Source organism: Pseudopodoces humilis, chromosome 4 (assembly GCF_049639895.1).
Source record: "Pseudopodoces humilis isolate 2021_Gansu_Grassland_sample_001 chromosome 4, ASM4963989v1, whole genome shotgun sequence".
Lineage (NCBI taxonomy): Eukaryota > Metazoa > Chordata > Aves > Passeriformes > Paridae > Pseudopodoces > Pseudopodoces humilis.
Genome location: NC_142203.1, coordinates 51,417,024 through 51,437,863, shown reverse-complemented (window position 1 = coordinate 51,437,863; position 20,840 = coordinate 51,417,024). Strand labels below are relative to the sequence as shown.

The 20,840-nt window shown below is 39.0% G+C and overlaps 1 protein-coding gene across 5 annotated transcripts in view; it reads left to right on the top strand.

Annotated features, from left to right (window-relative positions):
• DOCK8 (dedicator of cytokinesis 8) overlaps positions 1–20,840 on the top strand; it is an 88,223-nt gene that overhangs the window by 51,416 nt on the left and 15,967 nt on the right. For all 5 annotated transcript variants that reach the window (XR_001331457.2, XM_005522706.3, XM_014252293.2 and 2 more), the window contains 14 exons: positions 283–458; positions 2,148–2,243; positions 3,204–3,299; positions 4,142–4,291; positions 6,612–6,725; positions 7,692–7,847; positions 10,537–10,676; positions 11,259–11,428; positions 12,738–12,883; positions 13,600–13,782; positions 14,393–14,528; positions 15,132–15,219; positions 16,898–16,994; positions 19,119–19,253. Coding sequence is in view for 4 of the 5 variants with exons in the window: in XM_005522706.3 (XP_005522763.3) it covers positions 283–458; positions 2,148–2,243; positions 3,204–3,299; positions 4,142–4,291; positions 6,612–6,725; positions 7,692–7,847; positions 10,537–10,676; positions 11,259–11,428; positions 12,738–12,883; positions 13,600–13,782; positions 14,393–14,528; positions 15,132–15,219; positions 16,898–16,994; positions 19,119–19,253 (1,883 nt within the window). In the remaining variant the exon portion in view is untranslated. The remainder of the gene's footprint in view (positions 1–282; positions 459–2,147; positions 2,244–3,203; positions 3,300–4,141; positions 4,292–6,611; positions 6,726–7,691; positions 7,848–10,536; positions 10,677–11,258; positions 11,429–12,737; positions 12,884–13,599; positions 13,783–14,392; positions 14,529–15,131; positions 15,220–16,897; positions 16,995–19,118; positions 19,254–20,840) is intronic.

The following is a 20,840-nucleotide window of genomic DNA, read 5'->3' as shown; positions in this document are numbered from 1 at the left end:
GGAAGAAAGAGCTATTGTAATAGTGCTGCTACTTTGTTAGCCCTATTAATCTTTTGGTGCTGCTTGTGCACCACCCTGATTGAGCTGTTGACTGGGATAATATCTGTAACTTGTCATTCCATGCCTGTGTAGATTGTTAATGAAGCAGTTGGTAGTGGGTTCTTCAGGAGCTTTATTCTTTTCAAAATGCTGATGTTATAACACCACTGAACAAAACTGGCTTGAATCTCATGTTTGTCTCATATATATGTCATTTAGTCTTAAAACATCTCACTGTGGCAGGTGGAGGCAGCAGTGCCGTTTCGACGGAATCTCGTTATTACACCTTTGGGCGCACTTCTGCAGTGTCTGTTGGAAGTAAACTCCTGCAGAGCCGAGTGATAAGCTGCAGCAATCCTGACATCACTGTTACACAAACTGCTACTGATGAGGAGGTCAAAAGCATCATGTCATCCAAGGTAAGAGAACAAAGTCAAATATCTGAAGAATGGTATGGCTCAAAACCTAATAATCTAGATTTTGTCTTTGAGGGTTGGATTTGCTTCTTGTAAATGCTCTGTATCACCAGAAGCATTTTCTGTTTATCTGATTTGGCATAGATACCTGCTAAATCTCACTGCTAAATTCTGATGTTTCTTAGCAATGAAGAGCAAGAGGTGAGAACTCTACCTCTTGTTTGTGGCTTAGACACTCCACTGAAGCATTTGCTTTTTTGGATGTGCCTCACTGTCCTGTTATTCCAGATATTTAAGTTCTGTTCACATCTGGTGACCTGGTCTGGTCCAAGTTGCAGAGTCAGTGCAGTGCAGACCTTTCTTCCTTATTTTGCTTGTTGTTAAAGTTTACTATTTAAAAAAAGAAAAAAAAAAAAGTAGTTAATTATGTGACAGCAGCCCCATAGCTTTATATCAGCCACAATGCAGATGCCATGTGCATAATTTGCACCTGGGTCTTTCCAAATACTTAATTCAACCACAGAGTGAAATACAAGCTTCTTCATTCTCATCCACTGCTGCATATACCACCAATGGCTCGCAGGACAGAAAGGTCAACAACATCGAAGAGGAAGGATTTTGCTTCCCTGATTGGCACCAGGTGCTTGCTGATCTACAGCATTCCAGCCCATCTCAGAGCTTTATGAGCAAGGTTGTGTGCAGCTTTGGGGAAACCAAAACCTAGAGTTCACCACTCAGCTGGAGCTGGGAAGCTATGCCTCTGGCAAAAACAGGACTTTTTCCCTGTGCAAGGAGCCTGCTGCTAGTTGGAGCCCTGGCAGAGCTCTACAGCAGTACATCTGTTGAGGTCTGAACCGTGTTCGCCCCTCGCTTTTCTTTGAGTGTTATATATATGTAAAATATTGCTTCTCAAGTAGGTTATTTTCAGAAATACTTTTAAGTATTTTCTCTATTGAATGAGCATGTGCTTTTCCGTTTAAAATTAATAGGTACTGGTCTTCAGCTAATTAAACCAGAACTAGTAAGATAGGCTTTGACAATTTATTTGATTTGTTCGTGGGCATATATATCCATCCATAGCAATTTTTAATAACGTAGATTTGAATTTTATGACTTTCACTCTAATGTACTGTGTCCTAGGGAAAAAAAAACCCCAAAAAAAACCACAACAAACCAGAGCTCAAGGCATTCTTCCAAATTAATACAAAATTAAAATGTTTGATATTACAGCTTCATCACATTGGTAAATATAGCAATTTACAGTTAGTTACTGCCGTTTTCATTGCCTCTTAAATCGGCATAACTTTTAATGGAAAGAAGACTTCAAGGGGCTAATTACTTTCGGTGCAGAGCCAGGGATAAACTTACACCTTTTGAAGGGTGAATCGTATCCTCCGAAGTACAGCTGCAGTGCTGTCATTGGGCAGGTGATGGCAGTGCTGGCGTTTGCACCCTGCTGCTGCTGCTGCTGCTGCTGCTGCTGCTGCTGCTGTCGCTGCTGTCAGGGGGTCTTCGGCCTTGAGTGGGCAGGGGGATGGGGAAAAAGGAAAGAGAACTGTTTAGATCATTGTCTGTGCATACCTTAAAAGAAACCCAAACAAACCCCCTGCTGCGGGTGATTTCTTCTCTGTTGATTAGATTAAGTTACTTTTGAATTTACTGCTATGTATTTCTTCCATCTGCGTCCCCCAGCCTACGGATCACAGCTCCAGTCGGATGTCTTACTACGTTGAAGGAACAAATGACATGTCAGGCCTTTGTGCAAGCACAAGACCATCCAATAAAAAGGTAGGCTGTGGCTGAGCACGAGGGAGCTCCTTACAGAACCTGGAGTGCCCTGAGGTAGTGCTGGCAATTAGCGCTTCTAAATGTGGAGAGGGAAGCAACAGAACAAAATATCAACCAGTTTTATCAAACAAGGAATTAGTGATGAGATATTGAATCAGTGGATAAACATTACTCAAACTTTTTTGCTTCTGCTTCAGAGTGTTTAGATTCTTTATTCAGAACAGATTTAGGCAAGTAGCAGCCTGTCTGGATCCTCCCTTTGCTCTCATTCTTGAAGTCTTAGAGCCTCCGTCCTTTTCCACTGCTATTTACCCTTGGATACATATCTTTACATGTTACAGTAAACTCCATTCAAAAATATTTGCCTCCTCTTTCTTCTGTAAATAATTATTTTCTTTGTTCCTTTTGGTAGCTTTTAGAACCAAGCTTTTTATAGTCCATTTTTGAACTTCCTAAAAGTTTAGAGAATTGGGGTTGTTTGTCTTGTGTTCAGATCTCATCCTAAAAAGTACTGTCTCCAACCACAAATGTCTGTACAAGGTCTGCTGTGGTTATTGCTCTGTCCTTCTCTTCTACCACAGAGTCAAACTTACTTCTACCTTCTCTCAGAATAACATGGTGGATGTGCTGAACAAAAACACTTAGCAGGTAGTGGGAAACATGACTGCTCCCTATAGTGCATGCAGACCAATGACCTGAGAATGGTCCAAAGGCATTTCCCTCTTCAGTTATCCATGGCTCTGGATCCCCAGAAAAATGGGTCTCAAAGTCTGTTTGCCAGCAGCATTCTTTAGATGTCATTTTGGTCAAATCTGCCTTCTGATCTTACAAAAATGCCCCGACATCCCCATCCACCTGCTCACCCTCCAGTATGGGGAAGTTTCCCACAGGGAAGATGTTGAAAATTAAAGATAAGTTGATTGAAAAGCTGTTTGCCAACAGTATCTGTTTATTATGCAGCATTTCCATGAAGAACTGGCATTGCAGATGGTGGTCAGCACGGGCATGGTGAGAGAATCAGTTTTCAAGTATGCCTGGTTCTTCTTTGAGCTCCTGGTAAGACTCAACAGTGATATTTTGCCCTACCAGTGGGCAGGCAATTTTTTAAAAATTTATTTTATTTAATTTTATTTTATTTAATTAGTTAATGGTGGCATGTAGTAGGTACTCCAGGCACAGATTCAGTTGGGTGATGACTTCTTCAGTTATTCAGCCCTGTGTAAAGGAGAGATCTCAAATAATGAAAGATCTCTCATAAAGAATTCTTTGTATTCACCCTCCTTCCTCACTATGGCAGTGATGACAAAGTTCTGCATGGACTACATGAGCAGTAGTCCACAGCTTGCAAAAGACTGAGAGACACTCATCAACCAAGCCCTTCCTTTTCGGTGAATATCTGTTCCTGTCTTTTCAATTTTGTTAACAACATGGGAGCAGTGACAAAACTCCACAGACTCACAGTTCTACGGAGCCCTGTGGTGATGCATGTCAGTGGAAAAAATGTCCTGATTTCCACTGTCACCATGTAAGTAATGCAGCATTAGGTCAAGAAATAAGAATTCCACAAGTGTCACTCTCTGTCTGTCTTCATGAAGGGCAAAAGTGGCAAGCAGCAGCATTTCAGAACTGCAGACACAAGGGGTTGAAGGAGGGTGATTCTCATTTCAGGTACTGAGAGTAGCCAACTGCATGAATATGAACAAGAATCAATGTCTGTCTGTATTTGAGTCTTATAGCCTCTGTTGTCATTGCCATGTAGGATTTATCATATCATTTCTGAGAAAATGGGTGATTAAATTCAGGGAAAAAGAAGTAGGAAATCTTATTCTTACAAACAAAGCATATTTCCCCTCCAGTGTGGGCATTATTTTAGCTTTTTTTTTTTTTCTGCTTTGCAGATAAAGAGTATGGCTCAGTATGTTCACAACATGGAGAAGCAAGATAACCCACGAAGAAGCCGGTTCTCCGATCGTTTCAAAGATGATATTACCACTATAGTTAGTGTGATTACTTCAGAGATTGCTGCACTTGTAGTCAAACCACCCAAAGTAAGTAGATGATATAAGCACTGTGGATCCTTGCTACTCATCTTGTGTTACACTGAGCTGCACTTAATCTTATTTCCATATCAGCAGTGTCACTAGAATTAGTCTAATATTCTCACATGGACCTTAAGTAAGAGTTGTGACAGTGTAAAGGGCAGTCTTGTGCTCTCTTGGCAGACTGTTTTTGTTCATCTCAGTTCCTCAGCCTGCTTCTCAGTGTGGCTGCAGTGTGCAAGAACAGAATTCCCTTTCCTATTGACAAAAAAGGCTGGACATCCATTTTCAGTTCTAGTAATGCTTTATGCCATGTTAGCCAGCACATCAGACTGCAGCCCCAGCAGGACTTCTTCCTTTTATCCCCCTTTGCACTTACCCTCTATCCTACTGCATTGTGTTTAATTCCTCATTTGACTTCTCTGTAGCAGCGGGATATGCCATAGGAAGGTAGTGCTCCTCACATGAGTGTTGCAAAAGCCAGCCACGTGTGATTTAACCCTTGATCTCTTTAAAGAGAAGAAAAGCCATTTGAAAATTGAAGACAAGAAATAAGCCCTAAGTCCCATGAAATTCTTTCTACTTTTAACAAATTGCACTGATACAACAGATTATAAAGTTGAAAGGATCACAAAGAATAATTTATGTTTTAACATTGCTAATGTCACCCTATATCATTGATGCCCCTTTGCACTGGCCACTGGAAAAAGCTAAGGCGCTGAGTGACTCTTGTTCAGTTGTTGTAACTAACTTGTTTCCGTGCCCCAAAGCTGCCAAATGCACTGTGCTAGGCCAGGAGAGCTGGCCTGCCAGGTCACTTTTCAACAAGCTCAGTTTCCCAATCCACTTCTCAAAGTGCTGTTGAGGATCAGAAACTGGGAAAGGGAAAGACCAGAAAAACTGGGGCAGAGAATGACAGAAGAGATTGTCACTGTCCACCAGAAGTTTGTTCTTGAAGCTTTACATTGAAGCTCAATCCATTGGTGTGCTTCTGTGATAGCCACGTGCAGAGAAATAATTTCCACAGAAATGCTTACCTTAGCTATCAGTGACTTTTTGTTTTTAATTACATTGGGAAATAAAAATTTGTTACATTACAAATGCTTTAATAGAATTGTAGGCTTTTCAAATAAATCAGTGTTTATAGCTTCTTCACAAGAAATACAAAGATTTTTGTGGGTCGTTAATTTAATTCTCATTTTGATGGAATGAGCGTATAGAACCAGATTGGGTGTGAAAATTCCACTGTTGTGTTTTTGGAATTAGGGCCATTGGTTAGGTGTACAGAATAGTACAGGCAATGTCTGTCTGATTTTTAAATCCAAGAAGTGATAATTGATGTTTCAATACATGGCTGAGCATGTCAGATTGCCCTGGATTTTTACAGTGATATGTCTGGCATATGCTTGCCTGCCCTATAAGGTAGCTTATTCTTCACCGTAGAAAAATGTTTTCCAGTGCAAATTCCAGATTGTAGGCAATATATATATTTCTGAACAGCAGCAAAAAGCTTGAAAAATGACAAACTGAATTGTAACCACCCTGAGGTGCTGCACACCTGTTCTCACTAGTCAGAGTTGTCAGTACAGGCAATATTTTTCTCAGTCATCTTCTGTCAGTTTTGAGCATTAAATGTGCAGATCCCTCAGGCATCTTCACTAATTCCTCTTGGTGAACTACATAGGCTACTGGGAGTTTGTGACTTAAATTGGTATGTTTGAAGCAACTGTAGCTTCATTTTAGAGGGCACATGAAGTTCTTTGTGATTCTTACTGGAGGCTGTGTATCTCTGGTTATCAGGCCAATTCCAAGCATACGAGAGCTTAGCTGCTGGATGGTGAACTCCACAGATTTATCTTACCAGTATTTTGTTACTATCAGTTTTACACTTAAAATTCCATCATCCATCAGCATTCCATCAGCAAAGCTGGTGCAGGTTTTTCTTAATATTTTATGTATTTTAAGTTCCTAAACCAGCATTCTCTGATGTTCAATAGGAAAAAAAGTCATATGCAGTAGTGCAGCCAATAGGCAATTCAAAACAGGTCTCAAATTCCATTTCTATGTTATCAGCCCAAAAGAGTGCACAAATGAACTGTTCATCCATACCATGACATTTCTCTGTGAAACAGTTGAAATAATTTACAGAAGTGATTCTGTGCAATTTTAACAAGATCATGTGAACTTGAGAACTGAAACAATCTTGTCCTGTATTTTCCCTGAGATGGTTCTGGGAGCTGACACCTGCACTATTTTTCATGATTCTAAAAAGTCTCCCACCTTTATGTGAGGTTTATACATCATAACTGGTGTTTTTGCTTTTTTAAAGGAAAGTGAACAAGCAGAAAAAATTAATATCAGCTTGGCATTTTTCTTGTATGATCTTCTTTCTTTAATGGATCGAGGATTTGTGTTTAATCTCATCAAACATTACTGTAATCAGGTAGGCACCATGCATGATTTGGATTCCATTTGGCTTATGTGTTTTGTTCTGTTTGATTAGTTTATGCATCAAGATCCTTCGAGTTGTGTTAAAGGTCCAGGTAAATCTCCTATTTCCTATTGCATATGCAATGATTTTAAAACCTTTTTTGATTTGTTATCTGCAGGAAAAAAATTAATGGAGGTAAAGACTCTTTCAGAAATGTCATAGCTTGCTCTGCTGCAAAACATCCATGGAACCACTTTTCTTCCCTTGCTTTTTTATTTCCCTTAGCAGTAGGGTCTGCAGATAGTACACATGAACTTTCTGACTCTTCCTGCTGAGTGCTGAGGGCAATATTTATATTTCAGGGAGCCACTCAAAATAATACATCTATCTTCTTGCTTTACAAGTCTGAAAATTAAAAATAAATGGTGATGCAGGATGTTGTTATGAACTAATTTTGTATGTGATGGTGAGCATTTTCCTCCTGTTTTTTGACCTGTATGTGTAAAGGTACGTATCAGGTATCTCCACAAATTTCTTCACCTATGTCATTGTTGGTAAGGGAAATTACTAGGCTGTTGATGTCCTGTGTTGCTTAGCAGGACATTTTATGAGTTTGCCACAGAGTCAGAAAAGTTCAGGTTTTTTTTAATTTTTGTCTTCTGCAAAAGACAAAAATATTGTATATGTCTGTTTTGGGAGAAAAGAAAGAAATAATTTGTTATCTCTTGGGAAGTTGGTAAGTCAGCTGGGGAGCAGGGAGAGAGACACCATCGCTGTCAGACAAAGAGCAGCTAATGTATGGAAACTAGTTAGGTACAGTGAGCATTTTAATGCACACAGGGCTAGTGTTTATGTCATTTTCAGAATGCAGGATATTTCACTACATGGTAATTTAAATAATACTATTTAATATTAAATACTTAATACTAAATAACTAAATAGCCCATCACTTGACACGTTTTTGTTTATCTTTCCTAGCTTTCAAACAAGCTGAATTCACTCTCCACCCTGATTTCCATGAGACTTGAGTTCCTGAGAATTCTCTGCAGCCATGAGCATTACCTCAATCTGAACCTCTTCTTCATGAAATCCACATCTGCTCCACCATCTCCCTCTCCCTCCTTGTCCTCCCAGGTGATTGTTCATTAGATAGGTACTGCATGAATGTCACATGAGGCACATGTAGAAAAATACTTACATTGCTCTGTATTCAAATACTTCAGTTAGAGTCAGCCACTGTTGTATCAGGAAGAAAAATTTCCTGCTTGGGAAAAAGGGACAGAAGAGGAAAGGCTGCAGGGGTACTACTGCAAAACTGCATCTACAGGAGTTAAAGCTGAACGTGACACAGACACGTGCTCCCCTGGAAACACACACACCGAAAATGACTGTTGAGGCAGATGCACAAAGTCTAAAAGGAACACAGCTCTGAATGCCAGTTTACAGGCACACCCTTATCCCATCCACATATAACCACAAATATGTGTTTCAATATCTGCTTTGGAGAATTATGTCACGCAGCAGTGCATGCTTTCTGTGTATTTGCCTTCTAATGGAATATCTTACTTCCCAGGTGGAAGTAGATGGTACCACTAAGTTAGTGACTAATACACAGCAATTTTCAATAGCCTGGAATTGTGAATTTTTGTTGAGCCTTCATGTTGCTTAAAATAGGATTATTGTGCTTTCTTTTTCCAATAGCAGGGTTCTTTCTTCAGGTTTTCTCCCCACCACAGTAGTACAGATCATGTTATATCTTTGTCCATGATTTCTCTGTGTTTTTTTGAACAATGTTCTCCTTTTTATTTGAACTTTATTGTTTTGTGTGTGGAAACACTAAGGTATCCTTAGTAGACCATGCAATCTTCATCATATCTCATTTCTCCAGAAATTTTTCCACACATGGTCTGATATCGACACGGCTCTAGACTTCCTTAATGTCAGGACCTCCCATGATCTTCGTGACCACAGAATTCATAAACACATCAAAAAAATAAATTGTTGACTGGCACACAACACACTGTTTTGCCAGTCTTGTGCCCTTCTCCTCTACATTCTCTGGAGATGGTTTCTTGTTCTTCTACAATGGGGCAAACCTATTGAAGGCTGCTCACATGTCTGTTTTCCACCTCAATGTCTTGAAGAGGTCAGGACTGGGTTGAAGCATTTCAGTGCAATGCTCCATAATTGCTGCAATGCTTGAAGGCAAGGGGATGGAATTGAAAGTAAAAATGATGGGAAGGTACAAAAACAGTCTGAGTAATGGAGCAGTTCAAGTTCCTGGTTTCTTTTTTGAGTATCATTGCCAAGGAATTGATTGGATGCTAATATCTGCTACATCTCATAACCTAATTAGGATTGACACAGGTTCATAATAGTAAATAGTATTTTCTAGAGATTTTTCCTGGTCCTAAAATCAAAGCATCAAAGTCTTAGAGTCAGATGTCACAATACGTTTGGTTAATACTAATCCTGGATGCCAAAGAGCTAGAAATATGACTCTTCTGCTTATGGGGAGAAAAAATATCAGCATAGCTCTTGTAACTAGTTTTAGCAAGTCAGAGCTTGGCTGACACCAGTTTAATTAATTTTTCCTTCAAGCAATATCATCAACTCTTTTCTCCTTTAGGAGTAACCTAAATGTGCAACCTGTGCAAATCAATAAGGCTTTTGTGGCCTTTGCATGATTTAATGTACTAGCTGTCCACCCTTGCAGTAATTTTGATCTGTCTGCAGGAGTGCTGCCCAGCTTGAGTTACACTTGCAATAGAAATATGGGCTTGTGAATAAATCTTTTGAAATTTTTTGGGAGAAGCCAAGCTCACTTAACTGGATGCTCTTCACTTTGACATTATTTCACACAAACATAGTACAGCCAGTGCCTGGTTTTTTAAGGTTGAATGGGAGTGGGCCAAAGCATATGCATCCCAAATATGGGGTTGCTAAGAGACACGAGGTTCATTTGACCCAATATAGTCGAAGATAGCTGCCACTGTGTGGTATACTGTGTTTGGGCTCTGGGACTATTCCCAGGTGACTGACAGAAATATTGAAAGGAATACTGAAGAATATAGATTAAAAGCAAAATTTTATGAGTGTTCCAGTAGCTGCAGTGGGGAGTAGAGTCTAAGACTTATGCTCACCTGAGCAAGGGACAAAAACATTCCAGGTGACCTGTGGCACATACCTGTGATTGGAGAAGCTAAGAAGTTCACAGCACGTAAACAGCAGCAACTTTCCATTCTTGGGCTGGCTGTATATCAGCCACAGCCATAAGTTAGATCAGTTTGAAGGCTGGTCTAAATTATGCCAGCTGCCAGCAAGCTCAGCCAAGGTTTTCCGGGCCAAAAGGAAACACTGTCCACATGTCTTTCCTGACCTTATTTCCATATTAGACATGGATGCTGAAGAACTCACAGTGAACAACTTTTGACACCAAAGTCCCTCTTAATGTAGAGGCACTTTATTGCTCTGTGATAGCTAATGGCGGCTCTGCAACAATAAGAACAAGAATGGAGAAAATTTTGACTTTGTGTCCTGTCCAAACTAATGAATACAGGGTAGGAATTTTATATCTCCAAAAGTGTAAAATTAGTTGCTCACACAGAATTGAAAGGATGAGATTGCATCCTAGCAAGCAACTCATTTGAAATACGATGCTTTTCATTTCACATACAAATGTCTTCCTCCAAAATGTCCAACCTTCTTTCAAAGTCTGTGGGGTTCCTCTGGTAGAGATTTTCTGTTAGACTTTGACTGTGATCTCTTTAAGAAACATTGGTTTCAGTGATCATTCTTTAACACTTCAAATATATTTCTGCAGAACTCCAGCTCCTGCTCTAGTTTCCAGGACCAGAAAATCACTAGTATGTTTGACCTCTCAGCCGAATACCGTCAGCAGCACTTCCTGACTGGCTTACTTTTCACTGAATTGGCAGCAGCACTGGACGCAGACAGTGAGGGGTACGTACCCTAATTTGTGGATTTTAGAATGGGATCAGGTCACACTGTTACTCTTGGCAAGGCCATAGTTTGACTCCAGGACAGTCCTGCTTCCCCCAGTCTTTTCAGTGAGTCACTCTGTAATATAGCAATGACCCAGTCATGGTTTTAGCTGAAGTAGGTTCCTCCCAGTGAATAAAAATATAGTATTTGTGGTGGTAGTGTTGGCTGAATACACAAATGGAAAACACAAAATTTCAGTTGCTCTTCTCTTTAAAATGCTTCTGTCTTTGTCTGAACTTAAGTGTTTAGCTAAACTTTGACTGGAGTTTGATGCTTTTCCTTAAGCATCTCTCTTTACCACAATGATTTTTTTATGGGAAGTTTGAATGATTTGGGTGCTCTTTGATTGTGGTAAAGTGGATTCAAGATTTAAGCAAGAAACATGAATCTCTGCTCAGAATCAAAGAGATTATCTATCAAGTGCATATTGGTGTTTATTATTTGTTTCTTTCACCTCCTTTCTATTTATTAAATCCTTGAGTTATAAGTGATTTGTGCATGATCCATGAATGGAACTCATGGATGGTTTCTTTGTAACAGGATTAGCAAGGTGCAAAGAAAAGCTGTCAGTGCTATCCTTAGCCTGCTGAGTTCCCATGACCTAGACCCACGTTGCTCCAAAAAGGAGGTGAAGATTAAAATTGCAGCTCTTTACCTCCCCTTGGTTGGTATAATTTTGGATTCAGTACCGCAACTCCATGATTTTACAAGTAAGACTTCTTGCCTTTGAATTTTTCAATATCTAAGAGGGACTTGCCTAATAATGTATCAAACATAAGAGATTAGTCTAGTAAGGCTGAATATTCTTTACTTTAAATTAAGCTGGATTTTTACGGACAGGAAAAACTTCAGTGTCCTCACTTCATGAGGAAGTGGTAGACCAGAGATATGTCTCTAAGTACTCCTGCATGTCTCTTAGTGTAAGTTTTATGACCTTCTAAATTAAGCCTGCAGGGTCTGCAAAAAATATTTAGTTCTAGATACACTTAATAGTAGTGAAAATACTGTTAGTGATACTGACATCATGTTACACCACAATTATAGAAATTTGATTGTATTCTCTTTTTCTATTGCTTTTTTACTGCTATTAACATGGTATCAAAATTAATTAATTAAAGGTATAAACTTTGAAGAGTATATTTTTGTCACTGGTTCTGAAAATATTTCACATTTAAATGTCTTAACAAAAAACTTACTAATATGAAAGTGTTATTTATCTCTTTCAATTGGGTACAGTGAAAGCATTTACTTTACACTGGCTAATTAGATCTCACACCATTCTTTTAATCTAAATATTATTCTTATACCATAGATGGAAAGAATTATTATGAAGAAGCCCAGGTGTATGAATATGCCTAGGTTTTAGAGTGTCTTCCATTGAGAATCTGTCACAAGAAGTTGTGATTCCCTTCTGAACACATGGAATCCAGCTGATCACTCAGATTCTCTGAAAAACAGACCTTGCAAAACACAAAATGGATGCTCAGAATCAGACAAGAGTTTTGCAAAACTTAGGTATAAATAACTTCATTTGCTGAAAGTGATGTCAAGAACCAGCAGGGAATAGAAGCAGTTAGGTGCCTGAAATAAAATTTGTCTTTAAGTCAGCAGGCAATACTGGATTTGTCAGCTCTTAGCAGCCTTACGTACTTTGTTGAATATTACCAAATCCATGTCTCTTTTCTGTGCTTATCCTCTTGACTGAAATGAACTAGAACTGGGTGGTTCCAAGTCTTACAAAGGACTGGCTTGGCTTTGAACTTCAGACATAATCTCATGTTTGCTACCAACTTTTATGTATTTTATGTATTTGAATAATTTGGCAGTCTTTGCAGATGGCTGCAATTTCTCTCACTAATGCTGTGCCTCCTTCACTGCTTGGTACATCTACCAGACAAACAATCCCAGGGATGGAGGTGCCAATTGTTTTGCTGGGTTACAGACTGATGGAAAACTGTGACATGTGAGCAGAAGCAACTGGATTGCTCCTGATGGTCCAATGAGATATTTCAAATTTAGTTTCAGATATCCGGAGCGGAAAGGGACGTACGGGAAACCCAGAAGAAGAACAAGAGTCCTCAGGTGCAATCAACCAAAACGTGGCCCTTGCCATTGCAGGGAATCAATTCAACATCAGGAACTCTGGAATATCTCTGGCATCACTGGTGTGTTCACTGTTATGCCAATCTCCTTGCTTCTATCTGTTTTCATCTTCCTTTTTTTCTTCTTTTTTCCATCCTTGCCACTAATAGCTACAGTCATGATAAATTGCATTTTGTTTCCTTCATCCCCAACAGATCCCTCATAGTCCTTCTGTCATCTTCTCCTATTCTCTTTTAGATATTTAATTGCTATTTTACCATACATTGTTCACTTTTTTCTCCCACATGCCTATCTCCATTTCCACACCAAACCTAGACTCATTTCCAGATCTGGATTTCCAGATCCAGATCCAGTTGTGTCAGCCCAACAGTTCCAGTCTTACCTGAATCCATGGATCCAGGATTCAGATGCTTCTTTTTCTCTATGTGTGATCTTTCCTCATATGGTGCTTTTTTACCTTCTATGCAATTTGGCTGACACAACTGCATGGCAGGAGGGAAGCAAATAGTAGAAACTTCTTCTACATTTTAGTAAGGATATTATTATACAAGATGTATCAAACTGATGCTTCTCTTAGTCTTTCACTTGCATTCAACTGATCTTTTCTCTAATTATGCATATAATCAAAATTACAATAACTATCACCTGGATGAGGTCAAATTTACTGAATTCCAGTCCTGAGATTCTATTCCAATGAAATTTAAAGATTAGTTCACCCAAATTACCTTCCTCTCCTTTTTTTTTCCTTTCAAGTGACATTTACTTTATATGTTCCTAGCCCTACAGACAGAGTGCCACATTAGGTCCTGATACTACTCGCAACCTTTTGATCTGTTTCCTCTGGATCATGAAAAATGCTGACCAGAACCTAATACAGAAATGGGTTGCAGACCTTCCATCCATGCAGCTGAACAGGATTTTAGACCTCCTCTTCATTTGTGTTTCATGCTTTGAATATAAGGTAAGTGAAACAAAGCATTGTTTTGTTGTCCTGGTTTGGATCAATGTTTTTACTTAAATTCCAGCTGTACAGGGGAAATTTGTTATTGACAGTTGTTAAATTAGCACTTTTCTTATCTAGACAAATTAGTTCAGGTAAAATAACTGACAATAGCCTTCAAGCAAAATGGTGCCAAAACTTTCAGGAATTCCTATGAAGGTGTCCTAAGTAGTTTAATTTTTTTCTTTCACCTTGGTATTTGAAAGAATTATGCCAACAGCTCCTGTAAGTACTGGACAGGACACTAAGGATGACTCTTTATTTAAGAGCAGGGACTTGATGTCAGCACTCTTCTCTCCAAGATGGTTTATCTTAAATGGACTAAATAACCTTCTCTCTGAACTTCAATTTCTTTCTCTGTAGTACTGAACTACATCTTTGTTTCTATTAGCATTACATATTCTACCTCTTTCCTCATTTGCAACATTTATACACTTTATGTATTAGTCATATTCATTGCTTTCTGCCCCTGCTACAGGTCTCTCCTGTTGTATCTCATTCTGGAGGTATAATTTGATCCCACAATCAAAAATGGAGGCATTGGTGTTGATTACTTTAACTTTACTTTCAGGGCAAGCAAAGCTCAGATAAAGTTAGCACCCAAGCCCTCCAGAAATCACGAGATGTGAAAGCTCGATTAGAAGAGGCTTTACTGAGAGGAGAAGGAGCCAGAGGAGAAATGATGAAGCGCTGCAGAATACCAGCTGGTACTTCATACCCTTGTCCCCCCATGCCTTTTGAGAGGAGCTCAAGTGGCTGTAGACATAAATGAGCTTCTTGGGTTTGTGCACACTATCCATTTTCATCCTTGTCCATTTCGCTCCCTTTTCATCCACAGTCCATTCCTTTGCAGACCATTCTAGGTTTTGCATGGGTGAAAATATCATCAGGTTTCAACTATCCCAGGTGTAGCTAGGACTGAGCTCTTCTCATGTGAATAATATGAAGCTGAGAAAGAAATTTCAAGATGGTCTAAAAAGTTCTGTTAGGGACTAATCAAGAACCAAGAAATAGTATCAAAACAATTGTTAAAAACAAATTGTTCATAGCAAAAAAGTTTGCTTCATTTAATAAATGGATAATCTGTGGGCTGGATTTTGTAGGGCTGTGTAGAGATTAAGCTAGTTAATGCTCTAAAAATCCTCGTTAAAAAAAAAGGTGAGTCTTTTTACTAGAACCCTGAACCTGTAAGTTGAATGGTTTTAGTTCTGACAGACTGCTACAGAAATATATCTCTTTCTTTTGGTGAGCTATCAGACTTCAGGTGTTCCCTTTTGTTTTAATCCCTCTGACATATACTGCACTCTTAGGGAATGACAGATCAGCAGGGGTAAATGAAAATTTGCGCTGGAGAAAGGAGCAGACACAGTGGCGGCAGGCAAATGAGAGACAAGATAAGTAAGTAATTTAATTAATGCATATTGCTTTTATTAGAACCAAGCTGCTTGGGGTTTTTATGTTTTGTTCTTGCTCCTAGGATATTTTATTACAAAATCAGTAGTTTCAATCCTTTCCCTCTTCTGTCAAAGAGAAAGAAAAAGAAAATGTTTATGTAGCAGAAATATCCAACTGTTGCTATGACACAACAAATACTAGAAGGAGAATTTTAAATAGCTATCTACACATTTTTTTCCTTCTTATTAATGGTGTGGCAAACATTAGTTAGTGATAGGGTCATATCAAATACACCACAGAGTCTTGATACCTTTATTTTGGTGTTGCTCTTGGCTCCTGAGTATATACAGTGGTATATGTTTTGCCACATTAAATCAACTAAGCTAGGTTTGACATGCTGTGTTAATACAGAGAAGCTTGTTAGCTGGAAGTCAGGGAAGATAATGCTTTGAGTTTTTGCAGCAGTCACATGTTTCATGCCAGAGAAGATCCAGTCAGCATGGTTAACGTACAAAGCTCAGTGGTTGCTGGAAATGGTCCAAACGCCTGTAAAGTTCATTAAATTTGTACCAGTCTTACTCTTATTGGAATTTCTGCCCTTATTACAGCACTGAGGTTTTTGTCCCTTCTGGCTTTTGTAGCTTTGAGTCATTGTAGTTAATAACCATATGACTTCCCTGATTTCCTTTCTTAGCCCTCCTCAGAATTATCTGTTTGTGCACTAAAGGATGGCTCTTTGCTCCTCTGGTTTTATTTTTGGGTAAATGAATGTTGCAGAGCAGCTACATGTTTTGAAGCCACTCAGAAGCATGATTGTAAGGGTGTTGCTCCAGCCACAGAAATGCAGCTTAGGAACTTTGGCTGAAGTCAGAGGATCTTTAATCTCAAGCTCTAGAAAGCAGCCTCTAGCCAGGAAACAGCACCTTTTTGAGCAGCTTTGGAAAAAGAAAAATGCCTCTTTGTGTTTCTGGCATAGAAGGGATGTGTGAAAATGCAATTTTGTAGTAGTTGCTCCTACACTTATTCAGCTGCAGAGGAACTGTGTTCCAGACTTTGCCCTTAGGTCTCAGTTAAGAAGGTATTATGTGTTGCCTTACCACTATCTCCTGTCTTTTATCAAAATTTCAGTTCTCTCTTAGACAGCCTGGGACACTGCTGTATGGACCTGCTGTCTTTTGTTGTCAACAGTCTCAGGAATCAACATTTTAAATTGCCTACACTAAACAATGCTTCTATAGCACTGAAGCAATTTCCATTTTGGTCTAGTCTATGCTTTTACTTTTTTTTTAATGGAATTGTCAGATCAATTATCCATTATTCAATTTGGGGTTTTGTGTGCTACAGGCAATGCATTCAGAAATTACAGCATAGTTTACTGAACAATTGAACATTATATTAAGTAGCCATTATGTAGATGACTATTAAGGAAGAAAAGCATCTATCCAAACTGTCTAGAGGCCTAGTTTTCAAAAGTCCCTTTTCTGACTGCTCTTCTATGATAGCAGCTTTCCTAATTTAAATCCATAGTTTTTAAGAAGCACTTCTGAACACTGTTGTCATTTTTTGCTCTTGTGGGATCATTCAGAATGGTATGCATTTGTATTCTGCCTCTGTTTAAACAGTAGGTCATCTAACACTTGGGATACCCTCTGCTTGCTTTAATTAGAACTCCTCTTTGCAGAACAAAAGCTGAGCTAGACCAAGAAGCTCTGATCAGTGGAAACCTGGCAACTGAAGCTAACCTGATCATTCTTGATATGCAAGAGAACATCATTCAGGTAAGAAACAGTAGAGGTAGCTTAGTACCAAACCTTGCTCCCTCAGAAACTAGTGGAAGCAAGATTATTTTTTCCTTTTGTTTCTTAGACAATGCAAAATATTTTGAGATCTTCTGTAAACTTTTTTATAGCCTTGAATAGAAAAAAATTCATAGGTAGCAAGGTGTCGTGGTTTTAAACCAATAACTAAGAAAATTACTTATTTCTTGCTGTGAGATATGGATTAGAACAAGAGCAAAACAGGCATAAAACTTAAAAGGAAAAAAAAAGAAAAGTTTATTGACAAACTACAGTAAGAACACCAGAATAAACTTCCAGAAAAACCTTTTCATCCCTTGTCTACCCACTATTCCCTTGTTCACATGACAAAAGAGACAAAAACTTTGGAACTTTGATGGTTAAAACAGTCCCAATTCTTGCTACAGTCTTTTCACCAGTCTTCATAGAGAAACAGAAGTTTCTTCCTGTTAATTTATGGAGTTTCTCACAAGAAAAACTATTTTTGTTATAGTTTTCCATTGCTCTAATGTTAGCTGCCCAGAGCTGCTGTTATTAGAGCCCACTCCTCCCATTTTCACATCACTCTCAAGTGTGTATGGGCCATGAGTCTAGGGATGGGATTTTTAAGGATAAGTTATTCAAAGGCAAAAAGTCTTCTTCATCTGTTTCTGTGAGCTTCACTAGAAAACAGTTTTCTCATTGCCTCTCAAGGCTTCAAATCTTCCAGCACTTCACTGTACCATAATTACTCTACCTTTTTACTCAAAATTTACACTTTGAACACTCTATTCCTCCCTATTTACTGTCATGAATTAAAGGAGTGTTTTCAAGACCTTATTGTCCATTTCCATAGTTTTAAGAGAAAGATATTTCAGCTTAATTAAAGCATCTTCTTAATTCTCTACCTTTTCTGAAGCTTCTTTTCTTTCCTGTCACTGGTAGTTTATAAAGTCTCTTTTCATGTTGATCACTCTCTTTTTCTCTGTCTGGATAAAAAGATTAATCCGCAAGTCTCATCTGGGTAATGAAAGAGTTAAAATCTTGCCCAGGCTGTTGTAGGTAGTTCTGTGGCCTCGGCCGGTGCAGGAGCTGGAGCCATCTGCGATGGAAAGCTCCTCATGGCTGCTCTGGAGAGTGTAGGCGCCGCGCCCAGCCCGCTGCAGGTCTAGAGCCTCTCTCCTTCTTCACTCAGCAGTTTCTTTTCTGAATTTAGTTACAGCAAAAAAAAACCTGCAGCCGAGCCAGAGATCGGCTCGGCCCGGCCCGGCCGGAGCCCGGAGAAAACCCCCTCCACAGGGCCCGCATCCCCCGGCCGGGAGACGCTGGGCCCAGCCCAGTCCCCGCCCGGCCGCACGGCCTGGGCAGGGAACGGGAGGCCTGGAGCTCTGCTGCCCTTCCCAGCCAGGAAACAAAGAGAACCAAGAGAGCTCTGGTTTTACACTTTAAGGTAGGGTTCACAAGTTGATCCCATTTTTCAATGGCCTAAACTGCTGTCAATTCTCAGCAATGACCGATAATTGGTCAGGAGAAAAGACTCCAGGCAGTTCCCAGCAACTTAAACTTTCTTAAAGGTAAAGTAACTCCATGACACAAGGAGAAGACTTCATGCTTGAAAACCTGTTAGTAGAAAAGCATTTATCTGCTAGACTTCTGTTGTACTGGACATTATTTTCACATGACATCACTCATAGCATCTAGTCTTCCCACTGCTTTGGTTGTGGGTTTGATCAGAACATACAGGAAGTCTGTTTAGCCTAGATGCTCAGGATATCAAGAATACAAAGGAAAGGATGGTGCTTGCCCGCCACAGGATCAGTTCCTAACCCAAATTATACATGAAGGATTGGAAAGAACAGAAATGGAGCTTCAAAAATCACTGCAGAAGCTGACTGAGGATTGGATGCTAAGAGTCTTGGGAAGTTGGAAAATGTTTGGGACATTTCTCCCTCTGTCTTCTTGGTCACTACAAAAGTGCCTTGAAAATTCTCTGTAGCTGATGTTAAAAATGAGGAAACTCTAAACTCCTGAATGTCTCATGGGCAGGGGAACAGAACTTCAATTCCTGTGTGTCAATTCATTGCTGAATTACCTCATAGAGTTATTGTTTTTCTCCTTCCTATGTAGGCGAGCTTTGCAGCAGAATGCAGAGATAATCTCTTGGGAGGAGTTTTGAAGGTCCTGGTAAATTCTCTTGGCTATGATCAGAGCACCACTTACCTGACTCATTGCTTTGCCACACTCAGAGCACTCATTGCCAAGGTATGCTCTTGTTATACTTCTATTTTCATACTTCCAGTCAAATTAATAGAACAGCATTTCTACAGCAGAGCTGTGTGCATCCACTTACCACTCTTCTGTGACATTTATTAAATGTATTTTGCATTTGTAAATACAAAAAACCCTATACTATCTGTAGGGTTGTTGCAGGATTTCAATGTTTGCATCAGTTGTAAGGTTATTTCACTGGCCACACAAGATGGAATAATTAAATATGAATAATCTTGTGGGTTTAGCAGTCTACTCTTAAACATATAAGATCTACTAATAAAAAGGTGGCCAATTCCACACAATTTATTTTAAATACATTCTGATTTTAATTAGGAGTCTTAATGCCAAGAACTGCACAAGAATTCCATAACATCAAATTTAAATTTTTATATTAGTAAGACTAGTTTCCAATCAGATGGGCAGCAGAGAAATAAAAACTCATGAGACATTGAGGGCATCATTCTAGGTTTCTATTTCTAAGACAGGTTTCAAAATTCTGAGTACATTCTAAAACCTTGACAGTTTTCATCTTTGTTCTGCCTGAAAACTAAGCCAAATCTCTCTTCCATTTCTGTGTCACCAGTAAAAAAACTCCAGATCAGAAAAAACAAGAGCAACAACAAAAAACAAAACAAAACACTACCAAACAAACCCTAACAAAACAAAAAAACCACAAACTGCAAAACCTATATGAGGACAGAAATTGACCCAAAGTATTTTTTTATATTTTTATATTATTTATTTTTATATTATATTTTTTGTAATAGAGGTCATAATGGGTTGGGCGCTTTATAAGGACTCTAAAATCTTTTTAAGATTCATTCTCTTGCAAAGAAAAGCTACTCCACTAAGGAAGAATCCATGAAATGTTTATTTTCCCTAAACTATTCTAAAATACAAATAAGAAACAGGATACTCCTGTCCAGTTAAAGCCTGTCTGCTCTTAAATGCAGGTTCACTGACAAAGCCTAATTACAGGGTAGATATCTGAATAGTTATGAAACTAATAATTATGTTTTCATTTTACTTTATCTTTAAAACCTAACTTTCAATTACAGTAATGAATTTTGTTAAGCAATTGTTATTCTCATTGAAATAGATCCTATAGTTAAGCTGACTTGGTTCTGTAATTCATTAAGCAATCATTCCAATTATTTCTATTACACTGTAGGCATATAGATGTTATTTTCCAAATAAAAGTGATATAACCCTGTGCCAGTAGACTTTTAGTATAAATTAAACACAAAACAGTGAGATAATAGACTGAAGAAAAGCTGAGAACTGGGAAATGGGTCTGCAAATTGGACAGACTATCGTATGTTCACTCACACACCTTAATCAGCCCTGTGTATCTACATATGGTACATCTGTGCTATCTCTGCTGGAAGTTTCTGTGGGCAGACGTTCTGCCCCCTGAGTTTATTGCCTACTATGTGCATTGTGAAGACACTGTAAAGGAGGATATGGCCTGAAAGCTTGGCAGTGGAAGTTTTGTGACACACCACAGGAGGAAGAACATGTTGGAGGCCTGTGGAAGGCTAGGGTGTTGATGCAAAGAACTAAAAATTGCTCCATATA